This window comes from Chaetodon trifascialis, chromosome 6 (genome assembly GCF_039877785.1).
Source record: "Chaetodon trifascialis isolate fChaTrf1 chromosome 6, fChaTrf1.hap1, whole genome shotgun sequence".
Taxonomy (NCBI): Eukaryota; Metazoa; Chordata; class Actinopteri; order Chaetodontiformes; family Chaetodontidae; genus Chaetodon; species Chaetodon trifascialis.
This window is the reverse complement of record NC_092061.1, coordinates 26,507,094-26,526,080: the sequence shown is the minus strand read 5'-3', so window position 1 is coordinate 26,526,080 and position 18,987 is coordinate 26,507,094. Positions and strand designations below refer to the sequence as shown.

General features: G+C 41.7%; 1 protein-coding gene across 2 annotated transcripts; it reads right to left on the bottom strand.

Moving 5' to 3' along the window:
- Positions 1–14,704: 14,704 nt before the first annotated feature.
- On the bottom strand, positions 14,705–17,582 carry LOC139331960 (beta-1,3-galactosyl-O-glycosyl-glycoprotein beta-1,6-N-acetylglucosaminyltransferase 4-like). Of its 2 annotated transcripts, none has more exons than XM_070963569.1 (3): positions 17,379–17,582; positions 17,148–17,204; positions 14,705–16,783 (listed from the first exon to the last, which is right to left on the bottom strand). In XM_070963569.1, exon 3 carries the CDS (start codon positions 16,780–16,782, stop codon positions 15,493–15,495), a length of 1,290 nt encoding a protein of 429 aa, XP_070819670.1. In that variant the 5' UTR covers position 16,783; positions 17,148–17,204; positions 17,379–17,582; the 3' UTR covers positions 14,705–15,492. The 2 variants fall into 2 exon arrangements, with proteins under 2 accessions (XP_070819670.1, XP_070819669.1); XM_070963568.1 differs by having other exon boundaries at positions 17,344–17,566.
- Between the last annotated feature and the right edge of the window lie 1,405 nt (positions 17,583–18,987).

Genomic DNA, 18,987 nt, shown 5'->3' with positions numbered 1-18,987 from the left:
GCATGTGGCAGCAGAACATGAGGTACATACATAAATGACCTTGTCTGTAATTTTGAAATTCGTCATAGTTCACTCGTGTCCTTAAAATTTGTATCTGAAAATGACTTCACATGCGGTTCATCCTGGAACATCTTGGTCATGATCCAACTACAGTAATAAGCTGCACCTCTGCAGGTTTGGGTTTAAGCACATGTTGCTCTGACAGCAGCTGCAGATACATTTTAATCCATCTTTGAAGAACATAAAAATCCATACTTGTGTCAAATCAAGCAGTAACAGCTAAATTTCAAACTTACTGAGGTTTTGTGCTCAATAGTTGTTTTATAACAACAAATCAGCCTTTGTGTGTTCTCAGGTCATGTCCTAGAGATTGGTCAGAGCTTGAATTTATTTTGTGAACATTCAGTAAGGTTTGCATTAATTAACTGCTGTCGTTTCAACACTTAGTTCTATACAGAGTATGAAGATGAAGGATGTCCATGCTGTGGATGAGATTATGTTATGTCTAAGCCTGACAGCACCATGAAGCCATACAGTATGTTGGGCACAACCATGTTGGCTTTTTACTTAAGTGACCCAAACCAAAGTGTACAGAGACAGTAGCAGAAATCATAAATACGTCTCTCCCATTTAAGATAATTTATTTTTGTCGTGCCTTTATTAGACTGTTCATGGTGTTATCCGACACCTGTAATTCAGGAGCCATTTGTTATGAAGTGGCCGGTTCAGGGCCATTTCTATAGGATCAAAGCCAATTGTGACTAACTTGAATGCTAGCCATCGAGTAACTGATATGTAAGTCATTGTTTATAGTTTACCCCTCACAGCCAAATACTTGTTTCATGAAAAATATCCATGTGTTATAAACCTGAGCCTCACATGTTTTTTAGGCTACATCATAAAATTCAAGAGAAATGATATCATATTAATATAGAGTGGGAGAAAGTTGCACTAAATGAAAGAGAAAATGTGGTCTGCACACATTCATGTTGTGTTTTTGTCTGAAAATACAATGATGGAAATTGAGATGCTTTTGTAATGTGAGATTTTCTCATTTTCACATTAATAACAGGAGCGTCTTCATTCCCAGTAGATGGCACTGTTCACTCAAAGTTCATTCTGCCTGTGGTTCGGCAACAACCACATCACTAACACACAGCACACTACATCAGCGACTCCTGCGTCAGTGTTGCACCATGACAAATGAGTAACCAACATGAAGCTGTGCAAAGTTTTCTTGAGGACACAATGATGGAAAACCCCGCCTGGTTAACGGCCATCAGTTGTGAGAGGCATGGAGTTCCAACGGTAAGAACAGTCCAGTAACTTTGCTTTTTTTTATTTCAATTTTTTATTTTTATTTCTATTTTTTTTCCTCGGTATACTTGTCTTGCTATATACAGGGTCTCAAGCACATTTGTCAAACTGAGGTGGAGAGGATAATTCATTTTATTTTATTTCACAAATTAGCACTAGTGGTCAAATTAGTCTTCATTTACAGACAGTTTTACAAACCAAAGCTGAATATGAACATTTACTACATCTTTTCATGGTTCTGTTATTTACAGAACATGACAATTTAACTGTGGATCATGCGTCTGCTAAAGTTTTCAGATGTCTCTGCAGCTGTTGGGTGTATCTGTGGTGGACAGCAGGTGGAGTACTGAGACCCAGTGGACAGTTGTGTGGAGTAGGAGGAACCACCTACTCCTGATCATGGTCAAGACCAAAGAGATGGTGCTTGAACTTGTAGAACACCTCTAACAAATGGTTTAAAGGATGGTCTTAAATTCAGAAAAAACAAAAACAAAACCCATTATACTTAAATTATACTTTTTGAAGAACCTACTAAATACACTTTGTGCTATTTTTGTCATCTTCAATTATACCAAGTAGTCCTTGAGTACACCTCAGTACCACCAAATAGTGAGAAATGCCGTCATCATCACCCAAAGTGACCAAAGAGACATCTTCTCAATACTTGTTCTGTCTAACCAACAGTCCAAAAAAACATCAAAATGATTCAAAATGAATTTAGATGATTCAAATAATTAACATGACACACAGCGAATCCTCACATTTGTGGATGTTTCTAATGTATGTACAGTAGTAGCCTCAAGGTCCTTGAGTTATGCATCCATCTATTCATGTACTTCTGACATGATCCCTCCATGGGATCAGTAAAGTTTATCTGATGTTATCTTATATTGTGTCTGTTCACAGAGTCAGCAGACAAATATGTGTCAATGTTTTTTTTTTTTTTTTTTATCACAATTAAAGGAACGGAAAGGGAAAGGAATATAGTTGGGATGGAGTTGTAGAGGGAGAAAATATTAGAATCCAAAAGATAAGACATGCAGTTTTCCTGTGTGAGGAGCTGGATACTCTCTTTCATTTCTGCCTCCTTGCACTTCCAGATCTTTTCCTTTCCGAGCAGCATCTCATCCAGCTCTCTCTTTTCCTTCTGCCCCTGCAGTGCTCTACTTTCTCAGTTCTCAGACACTTTAGAGAGCTCCTTCTGGCAGCACTCTTCAGTCTCAGAGAGCTGCTTCCTAGAGCTCGCTGCTCTCCCTGGGAGCTCTTTCTTGAATGCTTCCTGCGTCTTGAAGCTGGCATGTCTCTCTGAGAGCTCCTTCTGGTGGCTTTGCTCTCTCTCTGCCAGCTGCTTTCAGAGCTCCTCCTCTAGAGCATCACAAGTCAGTTTGCCCTCTTTCAGAGCTGACTATGCGCTGCTCAGCAGGGCCAAGTGAGCTGCTCAGCTCATTATCCTTTACGCTAAGGAGCTCCTTAAGCTGCCTGATGTCCTTCTGCCACCTCTCTTCCATGCATGAATCGGTCCATTCATGAACAGAGGCTCTCCTCCTCATCTCTGTCTGAGTGTGAAGAAGATCTACTCATCTCTCTTTTGAATGTATTTCTCGGCCTTCTCACACTCTTTCTTCATCTCTCTGTAGGTAACTCTGGCGGCATCATATCTTTTCTCCAGGGCAGAGAGACGGTGGTGGAGACAGCAAATTTTATTCTTTCTCTATCCAATCTCCTCTCTCACCTTCTGGAGGTCCACCTTGGGCCACCTGTTCTCCTCCTCAGTGACTGACAGCTCCTTCTGAATGATCTTGTTCTCATGAAGAAGCTGTTGTGTGTCACTTCTGAAAGACTCCCTCTTCTTCTGGACCACAATGTTCACTGTGGTCCTCATATTCTCATCCCTCATCTGTCTCCTGATGTCCTCTGTGACCCTGTGACCCTGTTAAACACCTGTGCAGAAAAAGCAACGAAATACATCTTTTTCATGTCCAGTGATGGAGTAACTCATTACAAGGTAGCAAATTACTGCCATTCCACTCATTTTGGTACTAACTAGAAACATAACTGATTATTTTTCAAACTGAATAATGTCATTTTGATATCTGAAATTTAATTGCATACACCACTCATACTGTCATCTTGGTCAAAGAGAAATGAGGTATATTTTGATGGAATATAATGACATTCAACACAGAGAAAAGGACCCCCAAAACACAGTAGAAATCCGTGCTGGGGTCAAGACATGGAACAGCCACATCACACACAGACTACTGTTATATTTGCTATACAGTACAGTTATATTATATCTACAGGTGCTGGTCATAAAATTAGAATCTCATGGAAATGTTGATTTATTTCAGTAATTCCATTCAAAAAGTAAAACTTGTATATTATATTCATTCATTACACACAGACTGATATATTTCAAATGTTTAATTCTTTAATTTTTATGATTTTAAACTAACAACCAAAATCCAAATTTCAGTATCTCAGAAAATTAGAATATCACTTAAGACTGATACAAAAAAAAAAAAGGATTTCTAAAAATGTTGTCCAACTGAAAGGTATAAATATGAAAAGTATGAGCATGTACAGCACTCAATACTTAGTTGGGGCTCCTTTTGCCTGAATTACTGCAGCAGTGCGGCGTGGCATGGAGTCGATCAGGCTGTGGCACTGCTCAGGTGTTATGAGAGCCCAGGTTGCTTTGATGGTGGCCTTCAGCTCTTCTGCGTTGTTGAGTCTGGCATCTCGCATCTTCCTCTTCACAATACCCCATAAATTTTCTATGGGGTTAAGGTCAGGGGAGTTTGCTGGCCAGTCAAGAACAGGGATACCATGGTCCTTAAACCAGGTACTGGTAGCTTTGGCACTGTGAGCAGGTGCCAAGTCCTGTTGAAAAATGAAATCTGCATCTCCATAAAGTTGGTCAGCAGCAGGAAGCATGAAGTGCTCCAAAACTTCCTGATAGACAGCTGCATTGACCTTGGACCTAAGGAAACAGAGTGGACCAACGCCAGCAGATGACATGGCACCCCAAACCATCACTGACTGTGGAAACTTGACACTCGACCTCAGGCAACGTGGATTCTGTGCCTCTCCTCTCTTCCTCCAGACTCTGGGACCTTGATTACCAAAGGACATGCAAAATTTACTTTCATCCGAGAACATGACTTTGGACCACTCAGCAGCAGTCCAGTCCTTTTTGTCTTTAGACAAGGTGAGACGCTTCTGACGCTGTCTCTTGTTCAAGAGTGGCTTGACACAAGGAATGCGACAGCTGAAACCCATGTCTTGCATACGTCTGTGAGTGGTGGTTCTTGAAGCACTGACTCCAGCTGCAGTCCACTCTTTGTGAATCTCCCCCGCAGTTTTGAATGGGTTTTGTCTCACTGTCCTCTCCAGGGTGCGGTTATCCCTATTGCTTGTACACTTTTTTCTACCACATCTTTTCCTTCCCTTTGCCTTTCTACTAATGTGCTTGGACACAGAGCTCTGTGAACATCCAGCCTCTTTAGCAACGACCTTTTGGGACTTGCCCTCCTTGTGCAAGGTGTCAATGATCGTCTTTTGGACAACTGTCAGGTCAGCAGTCTTCCCCATGATTACAGAACTAGACTGAGAGACCATTTAAAGGCCTTTGCAGGTGTTTGGAGTTAATTAGCTGATTAGAGTGTGGCACCAGATATCTTCAATATTGACCTTTTCCACAATATTCTAATTTTCTGGGATACTCAATTGGGGGTTTTCATTAGTTGTCAGGTATAATCATCAATATTAAAAGAAGTAAATACTTGAAATATGTTGGTCTGTGTGAAATGAATGTATACATTATACAAGTTTCACTTTTTGAAAGGAATTACTGAAAAAAAATCAACTTTTCCATGATATTCTAATTTTATGACCAGCACCTGTAGTATCTACTGTTGCCTCTGCATGACCTGGTCTCTATGGTAACAGTAGCTTACCTTCTGAAGCATTTATTTACACTTCAAGTCCATTGTTAACAAAACACACTTGAAGGTGACATTTATGCACAATAGGAAGGCACTTAAGAAATATATATCGACATGTTGCAACCAAGGTGGAGCAGAGCATGCTGCACCCTGGACAGAGACTGCCACACACACACGCCCACACACACACACACACACACACACACACACACACACACACACACACACACACACACACACACACACACACACACACACACACACACACACACACACACACACACCTGTTTTGCAACAAGTTTGCACAAAGTGGGAGGTATAACGATGGCTCATATTTCCCATTGTGCTGTGCTGGACTGAGTAGTTTTTGAATGTGTTGAATGTGTGTGTTCAGAACATGGTTTTTTGTCTGGTTTTAGCCATTAGTGAGATGACTGGTGTGTTTCTTGACGTCAGCTGTGTTATCTTTCATGAACATATTACAATTTCACAGATAGTTGTTGAACTTTTTCATTTTGTAATGTGTTACCATCATAACTGGTGGTCTGATGAGTCCACACTTCATATTGTTGTTGGAAATCTTAAACATCATGTCCTCCGAGCTTAAGAGGAAAAGGACCATCCAGATTGTTACCAGTGCAAAGTTCAAACGACAGCATGTGTGATGGTTTGGGAATGTGTTAGGGCGTGTGGCATGGCTAACTTGCACATCTGTGAGGGCTCCATTCATGCTGAAAGGTACATACAGGTTTTGTGGCAACATACATCCACACATCTTTTTCAGGGATGTCCCTACATATTCCAGCAAGACAATGACAAGCCAGAGTGTTACAACAGCATGGCTTTGTAACAAGAATGTGTGGATACTAAACTCTGCCTGTCTGCCTGACAACACAGATCCTGGACTTTTGAGCAACTGAAGTCATAATATTAAGCAAGAAAGGGGAAAAAATCATTTTAAAAACTTCAACAATTAGTGTCCTCAGTTCCCAAACACTTACTGAGTGCAGGTAAAAGCAGTGGCATTGCTCAGGTCTCTTGCGGCTCCAAGCAAGAAATCCCTGGGGCCCCTACCCGTGCACACATAAATGCACAATTTCTGGGACATTTGAGATGAATACTGAAAAAATAGATTAGTGGTTCTCAAAGTGAGGTCCAGGGACCAACAGAGGTCCCCGAAAGCCCAGGTCTATTAATAATCCTTGTTCTAAATAAGTGGCCAGGGCCCCCCTAGTGGCCGGGGGCTCCAAGCAATTGCCTGGCTTGCCTGTCCACATGCCCCACCCCTGGGTAAAAGAAAAGGTGACTAACAAAGTGGTGAACATGCTGCTGTCTCGTGTTGTAGGCATCACATTTAGAATGTTAATAATAATAATAATAATAATAATAATAATAATAATAATAATAATAATAATAATAATAATAATAATTTTAGTGTAAAGTTTGAACAGTACATATTTGACATTTGTACTCTGTTCAATTGAATGTCCTGTAGATTGGAAATTATTGGCAAATCATTGCATTCAGTTTTTATTTATGTGTCACACAGTTTCACAAGTTTTTTGGAATCAGGGCTTGTAGATGGACACATAAACAGGCCTTTACTCATTTGGCCAAGGCCAGCAGGTCATCAAGTATACAAAGCTTCATCCTCTGTGGACCATAAATACCACAGAGTTTCATGTCGATCTGGAATGAATCAACAGGTGTAAAGTTACCTTGCTCTGAAGCAAAGAGTTGGATGGATGACTGGCATTCAAATAAAGATTGATTAGATCCATGTGATTGATTTGATCAGTGAGGTGACTTAACCATGACATTTAATCAGCTTTGTCTTACTGTTTGACATAAATATTTGATTGTTTTACCATCTCTGAAAACTTATCTTAACTCATCACTAAATCAAACAGTCTTTTCTTATGAAAGCAGATCATTTCTTTCCTGCGACTCTCTGCTCAGCAGCCAAGCGAGGAGTGTGTGAGAAAAGTTATCACATACAGTGCTCTGTGTTATTCCAGGCAATTACCTCATGTAGTGAGGTGTTGGTTGGAACCAGTGGCTGTCTGTACAGACAAGGCCTCCATTATGCTTCGAGAACTGCGCTTTTCATTGGCCATCAGTCATAAAGCTCGCTTTTCATGCTCATGAAAACATGAGGTCCACATCCATCAGGACGATTGAGCAACAAGCAACTGGCTTGCAGTGAATGAAAGAAAAGGTTAGGCCACCACAAATTTTGTGTTCTTTTTCTGTCCCTGTCAACACACAAGTGCGTTGTGTCTGTAGCGACATCCAAATTAATTCAAATGAGTGAGGCAGACGTGAAGGCTGTCGCTTATTTTTGAAGCCAAACAGCTGTCTGAAACCCACACTCGCCTTGTATCTTACATTTGCAAAAGCATGATTATTTGTTTGCTCAGGCTGTGTACTCAAGCAGATATTTGCATTGAGGTGAGAGTGGTATGGCAACAGAGAGTGAAGGAGAGAGGAGAGAGGAGTAATCCAGCCTGAGGCAGAAAGAGGAAAACAGAGAATCAAATTACTGGTAACAATCTGCTTCCTGGGATTGTCATAACACATTTGTTCTTCTTTGCATAATTTTATTTTCTCGTATTTTCTTGTAGGATATGCAGCCAAAGGACAGAATACAGAATCCAAGAGTTGCCACACACTAAATCTCCAAACTGTCTTTTTTATTTTTAACATCATAAGTTATAGAGTCAATGAGACATTTTCTGGTTCAGGTTTCTGAGTTTGTCAGACATGCCTTATCTCAAATAAACACTAGCACTAACCTCTGACCATTCATTCACAGGTAGAATGGGTGGACTTATTTACCAACGTCCCATCCCCCACCCATCTCTGGATTCTTAATCCGGCAGTTGGGTCCTGGGTTACACTACAGGAACAAAGACAGGTTGTTTGCTCAGAGGTATTCCTGGTCCATCAAGGTATAAGACATCGCCACAGGAACTGGGCAGGACTGATGACAGCAGGCAGAGTCCATATTTGGATACATGCTGAGAGGCCCTTCTTTGGGTTTATACTGACAAATATTATAATGCCAGTCATCCCCATTCAAATGTATGTGAAAACAGCTTGTGCTTTTAGGGTTGACAAAACAGTAAGTATACTTTGGAAGAATTAACAACTGCTTTTCATCGCCTGGTCACTTCATGCTATACTTCCCTAGTAGCTTTCCTATAGCATATATTATATCATATCAATCAGCATGGTCCAGTTGTCAGGTTTCCCAAAACCTGATAAAGCTCAAAAATATTGATACAAATTTAAAAAAGGTGATCAGAGGAAAGACAATTTTATCAGCTGCATGTATTATGTGTATTTATGGAGTGGACATTCAGAGGGAAAAGTGGACTAGCAGACATTACTGTCTTACAGTGATAGTGCTTGCAGTCACAGTGGTTTTCACTGCAGAATAAAAATGTGAAATATGTCCACAGAAAATGCTGAAACCATTCCTGTTTGGACAAGCACTCCTGCTTTATCACATCATTAAGTACACTGCCTCTTTGTCAGTCCTCAGGTAGCACTGCAAAAAAACGAAAGGGCAAACCCTTTACACCAGTTCTTTTTGGAAAATACGAACTCCAGCACGTACTTGATGCCCTCGGCCTCCTCTACATCAGACCGCTACCCAAACACTGAAGAATAATAAAGAACTGCATTACCTCTTTTTCTGTCTTCCTCTTCTTTACTTCCTCCCTCAGTGGCCTGAGAAGCTGCACAGCACGTTGTTGCGGATAACATCTTGTTTGAACACTCTAACATCTTGTTTTGTACTCTGGCATACGAAAACATCTTGTCACTGTGATAGAAGGCCTGACTCTTAGCCCTGAGTCATAAATATCATATCCCCAGAGACAATCAGTAGTGGCAAACAAGATGTCCATGGCACCTCTACTCCTTATTTACGATGTCTGCAATATTATCCTCACGCCGGACACAACACACATACACACATATGTTTTACTTATCACATGTTCAGTGGTTAGAACTTGAAGATGTCTAGAATGTCCTGAACTGATTAAAGTACTGGGCTGGTCAATCCCAACTCCTTAAATGTGAACGATTGTCTGTGAACGGTACTCATTCTGGCTGAGATCCTGAGGGAGCTCTGTCAGTCTGAGTCCAGCGCTGCATTGCTTTACCTGTGACCTACAATAAATACTTTGACTGTGAACTGAAGACTTCTCCGGACTGTTCTTGAGCTTCCAATAAAGAACCGAGCTTCAAAGCTAACAACGTATGTTAGAGACACTGGAGACCTCCAAAGAAAAACACACAGCATCATTCATTGAAGCAAATGCCCTAATATGACATATTATATTATATTATATTATATTATATTATATTATATTATATTATATTATATTATATTATATTATATTATATTATATTAGAAGTGACAAAGAACTCTAATGGCCAGAGCAATTTCAATTGTTTTCTGTCAGAAGCAAAGGGGAAGTCCACTGTGGGAAGAGATTAGGGTGAATGGATTGGTCAACAAAACTTCAGATACTTTTCGGAATCTGCTTTTCATTTCCCCTTTTCTTCCTGGCAGTCAACATTTTAGCCAGGACCATCAACATTTCTGAAACCTAACCATGTCAGATCACAGATCACGAGTACTGAGGTCACAAGAAGCCTGTTGCTGACAGCTAATGCTAGCAAGACTGTAAAATGTGTGACAAACACAACTCTGATGTTGAATCAGTGATGAAATAAAAAGTCATGCCTAGTGGGTATCACTGCTATGTTAGGAAGCTAGACTAAATTCCACTCACAGCCTGTTAGCCAAGCTTGCTAGATTCCAAGTAAAACAAAAAATATTTAATGTTGTAATGGACATAATATTCCATATGCCTAGCCAAAACTATGCGGCCTTGCTGATAGAGAAATCCAGTCTGTAATGCACAGTGGCACAGCCGAAGTTAACAGTGCCCTGAGTCCTGTCAAAAATCTAAAGTGTCCTGTATAGAGTCTTATAGAGTCTCTGCCCGTAATCACATGCATGTTTCATGGTGTTGAAACGTGCTCAGTAGGTGTGCTGAAGTAATTGTAAGTGTGTACACTTGTGTTTGCATGAATGTGCAGGTCTTATGGGTCCTTGGGGGATATGAAAATATAGCTTGCCTAACCATAAGGATGTCACATCTGAAACTGTTTTTTTTTTTTTTTTCTGCAAGGGTTTTTCATCCTGCTGTTGGGACATCAAATCAAAAAATGGCTTTGACGGGCAGTTACAAATGATTTTTCTGTTGTTTAATTTGAATGATCTGTTTAATTTTTTACACACCAACTGCTTCAGTCTTTAGTTTCTACAGGGCGTATTTTTTTAATGACATGCCTGGGAACCTATCAGTGACCTGCAGTTTTACTTCAGGCTACTACTGTTGAAAGCAATCAGCCAGCCAACTGGCTAAGTCCACTGGGCATTTGGCCAGTGATTTCATATTTGCATAAAAAACAATCTTGGGAACAGTGAGCCAAAATATAATTTCTTCAAGTGGGGGAGGTTGCTCCTGATGTCTTGCATTTTAAAGCTAAAAAATGCTACAAAAAAAATCACAAATTAGATTAGAACAAAACAGGGAATGAAGGGACCAGCCAAAACTTGAATTATAAATTCACAGACTTGGAAGATGACACAGCACCTCTTTTGGGAAGAGGTCTTAATGAGCCAAAGGAAAAGAAAATAACAAACAGCTCAGCTTGGACTCTGATCAAAATACCAGACCACAGAGAAAGAATGATGCTTATTGTTCATTGTATACCTGCAGATAGACAGACACGTAGGAGGGGGCAGAAGTTTCGTATTCACATTTCACCTGTCCTCTGCAACCCCTCTGCACTACAGAGCAGCCATGAATTGACTTTATTGTGAGAAGCAGGCCAATAATGAAGAGGAGGACCGCCAGTGAGGCCACTGATGACTAGCCACTGCTTGTCCAATCAAAAGATACCTAATGTGAAAAAAGAACATTAGTTCCACCCACGAGCGCTGTGCTGCTTACAACTACCATTCAGCGATAATGAAGCATTAAGAAGGTTCATCAAGCAGTGCTGAGGTAGACCTGCAGACCTCTACGTGGTGACACTTCTGTTACAGCGAAGAGGTGGTCACATTAGAAAAGAAGTCCATTATCTGGGATTTGAAAAGCAGTTGACAAACAATCTCAGCATAACGTCCATTAGTACTGAAGCTTTTGATCAAATCACACAATCTCACCCAGCAGATCGATTTTAACCTTCTGTGATGGAACTGTAGATGATCTAATTTGGATTTTCTTGAGTGTTTTAAGGGCTTCTCATCTATGTTCACTTGAAGACACCTTGTGAGCAAATTAAAGAGGTACTCCAGTAATTATATTTTTTTTGTCAAGTTTGATGAAGCACCTCAGAGCCTCATACAATATTATGCAACTGTGTCCATGGGCTGAGTGCTAAACCGATCTTGGTTTGCAAAAATCTGTGCAACTGTCTCTACTACAATGTGTGAGCCCATTTACATTTACAAAGATACAGAGCTGAACCCTGGACAGAATACTGCACATCCTGGCAAAATAAGGTAAATTGAATTGTAGCTCTTGAAAAAAATGCACTAAAAATGTTTGCAGTAAAAAAAGTTTGCACTAATTATGAATAATGGGCAAAATGACTGAATGTGATATATAAAAGGGAACCTGAAGTGAGGAACACATAGAGAATTATGACCTACTCTGAGTTGATCTTAACTCAGGGCGCTCTAGCCTCTTTCACTTCATAGTTTTGGTTTTACATCCCACACTGCTCTGTCTTGGTTCAGTCACTTAATAGCAAAATGCAAAAAGTGCTGAAAGTAGCTGTCTGAAGAATATAAAAAAGAGAGCTTGAGAGCTGCTGTCTCACCTGTACATACCAGACCACAAAGTGGGCATGCTGTCAGATTGATGGTTTTATTGATGGAAGGAGCACCCTGAATTCCAACACTGGAAAGGTGTAGCGAGATGGAGATGAAGTGGGATGGAGACAGTCTGGAAAGCCTTGTATCTGAGGTCCAGTGTACAGGTTCACCTCAACTAGGTACAGCCAGGCCAATGTAAGATCTGCCTCACATGGGCAATTCAAACTAAAGCCCCACAATGCCCCTCACCTTGATCAAAGCGTGTACCTTCTAGAAGGAAGATGGGTATGAATCAGGACTGGGCTTGGGAAAGGTGAAGTCACCACCAACAACACAATCCTTCTCCAGGTTAACAGGAGTCCAAAGGGTCAGAGGCCTTGGACCTGGAGGGAGCACTTAGGCTGCATCCACGCTGTATCTGGACGATCACACTGGAAAACCCAGTCCACAGGGATACCTTGTGCCAAGACTTTTGGAAATGTTGCTTACATAGTTTTAGTTTGAAAACTCTGGTATTGCAATGCAGTCTGGACAGATGGAAACTGAGACTTTTGGGAATGATGATGCAGACACCCATGGTCACTTCCTGATTGTGTCTAATCAGTCATGACATCTGTGCAGGAGACCAACACCAAACACCGGCACAGGCATGGCCAGTGTACACGAATGGCCATGTGATATGCAATTTCAGGTGTGTTAGTCTGGACAGTCATCTAATCGAGATGTAATAAATAAACAAAGATGTCACTTTTAAGATATTAAGCTGCAGAAAGCACAACTGAATGACTGACTTCACCTGATGTTCAAAGTTAAGTTTGTTGTCAAAGATAATGCACAGATTTCTGCACTGGATGCAACAGCAAAGAGAACCTAAGTGAGAGACGTGCTCGATGGAAAGGTCTGGACTGATGATATCTGAGTTTAACTGCAGAAAGTTTTGAGAGAGCTGGATTTTTACATCTGTAAGACAAAAAAAGGTAAGGAAGATAAGGAAGAACAACTAAAGGGCACGGTCCAGGGACTGATTATGAATGTGGAAGGCCAGCTTCTTCAAGCCTGAAGTGCACACAAATTTCCATCATAATAAAGTGAGCTGAAGAGTTAGCCATTTGACACCTCTCCCATTATGTCTTTTAAAATCGTCCTGTGAAAGATAACAGCTGATTAAAGACTTCTAGCATTTACCAGCCAGTCAAGCAGACAGAAACATGAGCTTCTGCTATGCAACTACCACCTGCTGCTGCTGTACTGCAGCACCTCATCCTTTGTGTTGTGTTACCTTTGTAAAAACAATGACCTGTTCCAATTTCATCCTGTCTGAGCACTGGCTCATCAACACACACTGACTTGAATGCAGCAGATGAACAGGGCTGCAGTAGATATGCAGTAAAAGGCTCAAAAGAATTGGGGTAACAGGAACTCAGAATCTGGCTGAGAATGAACACGTCTAAAGCTGCCTCCAGACTCATGTCCTCCATCTCTGTAATTATACTGAAGAGTGACAAAAGGCCACTCTGTCTTCCCTCTGCTCCAACTTTTGTGCTTGAATTTCTTAAAACCTCCACAGGCTTGTTAATATAGCATATATTATAGCATTCTTCCTCTCTGGAACACTCTGACAGACTGAGGAATATGAGCCGATGCCTAAGCACCCTGAGTTATGGTGGCTCACAGGCTCCCACCTCCTCACACTTACTTGATATACTTTAGATCAGTCTTGTTAAGTCATCAGTATTTAGAGCCAAGTCTTGAGGCAGCCAGAGGCAGAATTAAAAGATCACTTTCTACAGTTAGATGCACTTAGGACAAAATGCAGTTAGACCCATCAGATCTATATATGAAAAACATCCTGACTCACTGTACATCCACACAGCTGAGCAGAGCCCATTAAATCAGAATACTCGATTAAAGGCGCCTTGTGGAGTTGTCATTGTAAACAACCAGCAAATTGCAGGGTGCATCCTTAAGCCTACATGTTGAATGCATTTCCTGCCTCATAAAACATTTGTCTCCCATGCTCTTTTTTCATTCGTCACTCCCATCATGAGCTCTTTACCATTAACGCCTTTGAGTACAGGCTGTTGGAAAGTGTGTACTCTTAACCTCATCTGTCTGCTTCACGGTGCCTCGCCCTCTCTGTAAAGCAGGCATTTTTGCCCTGCCTTCAAAACAGGTATACACACTTTTACTACACAGAGGACAGTGACCTACTACAGGTCCCTATCTCTGCAGACACAAGATAGCAGAAACTCTTTTATTGACACATTACCACCGCACATTGTCAGTGTGCATTAATGCTCACGTGTTCCCATGTGCAAACACTAGAAAACTGTAAAGATAACAGGTACCTGCTTACTAAGATGTTGCTCTAGAGCACCATAACTGGTCCAGCCCTCCACGGTGTACCTTTGACTGAATGGGTGAGCTAAGGACAGTCATTTATCATTCTTTAAGAAGGCGGAGCTGGCTCAGAGATGAGACTACAATGGATCATTGCTGAGAGGGAGACCACAACTACAGACCAAACAACCCATAAGAAGCATCACACGTTTATTCAGGAATAAATAAATCATCAAAGCTTTAATATAATTCTAAACTTCTTCAGATCAATTCCTGATTCCTTCATGATAAAAACCAAAAAAAACATGGAGCAATACATTTACAGATCACATGAGAACATGAGTCTTTGGCATTTTTCTCTAAGAGTAGACTGTGAAATCAAAATCAAGACCATCATGGACACGATATTTGAATGTGATATCAAATGGCATTTGTATTTAGGGTGGCATTTTCTGAAACAACCATTATTCCTTTAGACATAGGCACTTTTTTTCACTTCCTTCTGACGCTGATTAAATGCCTTGTGTGGTCAGTGAAAGTTGACAATGAGAATGATTAGGCTGGATGAAATAATCTAGCAGGGCAGAGAATTAAAAAAAAAAAAACAATTATAATTCATTGAAAGTCCAGCAATGAATATTTAGAAATATTAGTAAACTGTCCGTTTTGAAGAACAATCACTTTCACAGTGCTAAATCATTGATGCATTGTTGGTGCAGTGTTTTAATGTTGCAGATGGTGCAATGCCTTTTGCTTGAGAAATCTTAACCTGCAAAGCCATCCAACAAAAGCTGTACAAACTTCAAGATTTTAAATGAAATAGGTAATACAGTAGTCTGTAAACTGCACGTCCCATCGTACTTCAGCACAGTGATTGAGCACATCTATTTTGTTACACTCCCTTTTCTTAATTTTGCACCTTAACACCTACTGTGGAACAACCCTCTCCTCTCCCTGTCACATTTCCCCTTCTCTTCAGTATCATGTTTGTGTATATTGACGTTTTTCCATCAGCTTCTCCTCCAAACACTTAATCAGGATCGGGTCCACTTTGGGGTCAAATTTGTTAGCAAACCAATGACCATAGTTGAGGAGCCATCGAAGTTCAGCAGTTCCGTAGATGCAGACACTCCGCATGTGTGTACCTGTGCAGGCTGGGTAAAGGTTTCCTTCTAAATAGTTCCATTTGACGAGGCGTGTCTTACTCCTCAGATCTGTAACATCTGCCTCTGACCTGGGAATGTGTCCAGGCACCCCAGGGACCCTGACAAGGGTGGCCCAGAAGTGTTCATCTGGTGAGTATGTATCAGCAGACCATGTCAGAAAGTCCTGTGCCACCTGGCTGTGGTTAATATGATTCACAAAGTCCCATGACAAGACAAAGTATGCGCTGCCAATGAACATCTCGATACCATGAGGAGGGACATCTTTGGCCACTGTGGTTTTGACAGGAATACGATGGTATTCATAAGGCACATTTTTCAGCTCGTGCTGGAAGCTGAAGCGCTGTTTCTTGAGCTCACTGGGTCGGCTGGACTCCAGCATGTTACTGCCATTCAGTCGTTTCAGCTCCATTACCAGTTCATAGTTTGACTTGAGAGGAAAGTCCTGGCCACACAGGTTGATGACATACTTCCACTTGACCTCTGACTTCAGCAAGTCAGAGAGGCAGTTCAGGTCAGCCTTAAGCCTGCTAATGTGGGCATATTCCACAGACTCCAACTTTGATGCAATGAACACATTTTCAGTACACTTTGCCAGGTTTTTAATTGCCTTTATAAATGTTGGAGAGGACTTCTGATCATAGTGAATGCAATAGATGTTATGAGGTGCATAGATGGCATGAAGAATACGCTCCACCATGGGTGCATTCTTATGCACCACCAGAGAGTAAGCCAAAGGGAAGCTCCGCTCTGCATCTGACACTGGTACCTCATTATAACCCCTCGTCTTGATGAAAGTTTGACAGTCTGAGGTGAAACTCACAGTGCTATCATCGTCCACGTCAACAATGGTTTTCTGTTTTATCTCAAGAGCTTTGCCTATCTCCACAGGGTCCAGCTCATAGATGGCAGTGCAGTTGATGTCATACCTGCGGTTGTGGAGTCTGGGTAAGCTGAGAGTGATTCCATAGGGCTCGATGTAGATGCTTTCCCTCACTGTCACTTTAATGTAGACCAGCTTGAGCAGACACACCACCAACAGAGACAGAGAAAACAGGAAGCACCTGTGTCTCAATCTATGTATGTAGTGGGCACATCTTATTTTCATTCTACGAGCAAAGGGATTAAAAAAAATCATGAACATGTGCTTAATTACTGTAGGCAGTTATGCAAATAGGTTAAAATAAGTGACAGAATACCTTGAGTGAGCATTATAACATTACTTTAATACAATTTTAGTAATATTTTTGTAACATTTTTGTCAAGGTATAAAGACTTTGAGAAAAGTTAACCAGAGAGCAGTCCAAATAAATCATTCACAGCACTGTGACAGAGCTGTGCATCTTTCTTTTCCTCAGATATTTTACCTCATGAACACATCAACTTCATTCACATTTCAAATGCGTTTTTGTCTGATAACTGTTATGAAAAATCAAATACATTCACACTTGGAAGAACCTGTGTCAGCATTACCTTGCTCGCTAAAGTTGTCTTTGAGCGGCTCTCTGGTCAGACTTCTCCCACAGATCCCTAAACACAGGTAGAAACATTTCGTCTGTCAGTTCAAGGGTAAAAACGAAATAGAGGAGAGAAAACCAAGTGAAAAGAAAGCGAGGAAACAACGGAGCGACTTCAAACTGACTGAACAAATTCCACAGAAGTTAGAAACCTGGTGTATGTGGAGCAGTTGTCAGCATTACGCACCGGTCCCACTTCACTGAAAAACGTCCAAAATGGATCACATGATGAGGCTGTACGGTACAACCGGTCTATCCTGAAACCATTTCTATACATCTGCTGTCTGTCTGTGCGGGAACAGCAGAGAGCGAGGGAGCTGGGGGCTTACCACACGCGTAACAAGCCGAGCAGTCATGAGCCCCGTCCGCTGTGTCCATCGCGGACCGGAGTGACGGCTGAGGGGGGAGTGGCAGAGGGGAGGGTCACGGCAGCAGTCCGCCCACTGCCCGCACATCACCACCACCCGATACATCTACCACCGACTCACTAATGAATCATTAGTAATGATTAACCCTCTTCAGCACAAGCAAGCGCAGTCTAAGAATGTAGCGAGACAGCGCTCCTCTCACCCTCCACACCGCTGCTCATCCATGTGCAGTCTCCTGTGTTCAGTCTCTGCCGTGCAGTGTGCCAGCGCGGCCTCCGCCATCATTCTGAGCCCACGGCTCCCAGCCAGCAGCTCCCACTTTGAACCACACACCACAGCAGACACTTAAATCTAATGGATTTTCTTTATTATCGCAACAGTTCAAATATCAAACCCTGTAAGCACCTGAACAATGCTCAGCTAAACTTGAACACCCTGTACTGTACATGCAGTGTGAAGCTAGAGTCTGCCGCCACATGGCCAAGTAGAACTTTGGCTCTTTCTAGTCTGATATTAACAGTTACACCATAAAAGCAGAGGTACAACAAGCTCATATAACACGGGAAAAGAAGGAAAATAAATGAATGCTCAGAAACACTTTTCAATGCTATTCACCCTGTACCCTCCTTAGTTTAGCACATTCACAGTGACTACAGTCAACTGAGTTTGAGTAAGTTCATTTCTAAAGTTGAATTCTCAAAGCAAACACAATTATGAAAAAAATGTGGGGAGAGATAATTAGAATAATTCATTGCCCCAGTCTTCACACTCAGAAGAGTCTTTATTCAAGAGCCTCTCCCAGTAGCAGTCCAGCATAACCATCGGCAGCAGTTCCTCATCATCTACCAGATGGATTATCTTGATTTTCATGAGACGGTTGAGGCTGGTTGCCTCTGCGGAAACTGAAAAGGCACACAAACACATTCAAACTACATGAAGTCCTTCTTTACTATAAGTGTGCAATTGATTTTAAAGAGGCTGTTTGCAACAGTGGTCAGAGAAGCTCCAGGTGGGAGACGAACGAGGCAGGTGATTAATTATTGACACAGAAAAAGTCATGCTTCAGTGACCGCCTGCCTGCCTGCCTGCCTGCCTGCCTGCCTGCCTGCCTGCCTGCCTGCCTGCCTGCCTGCCTGCATGCTTGTTTGCGTTGCTCTGAAGGAAATGTCAAAGGCAGGATGTATGTGGAGCTGAGCCTGGGTTAGACATGTCAGCAGACAGGAACTACAGACCTGTGGTCAGCGCCCCCTGAGAAGATCCGGCTCCGCAGTGCAGAACAACGTCCTCAGGACATGTCTGTAGTGTGTTTCCTTCAGCCTCCACGTTCAATGAGTAATAAGACAAAGGTTTGTCTCTGAACGTCACCTGAGCAAACAGTGGAAGGAACCTATCAGGGATGTCTTTGAATAGCACTGACATGTCTGTTTA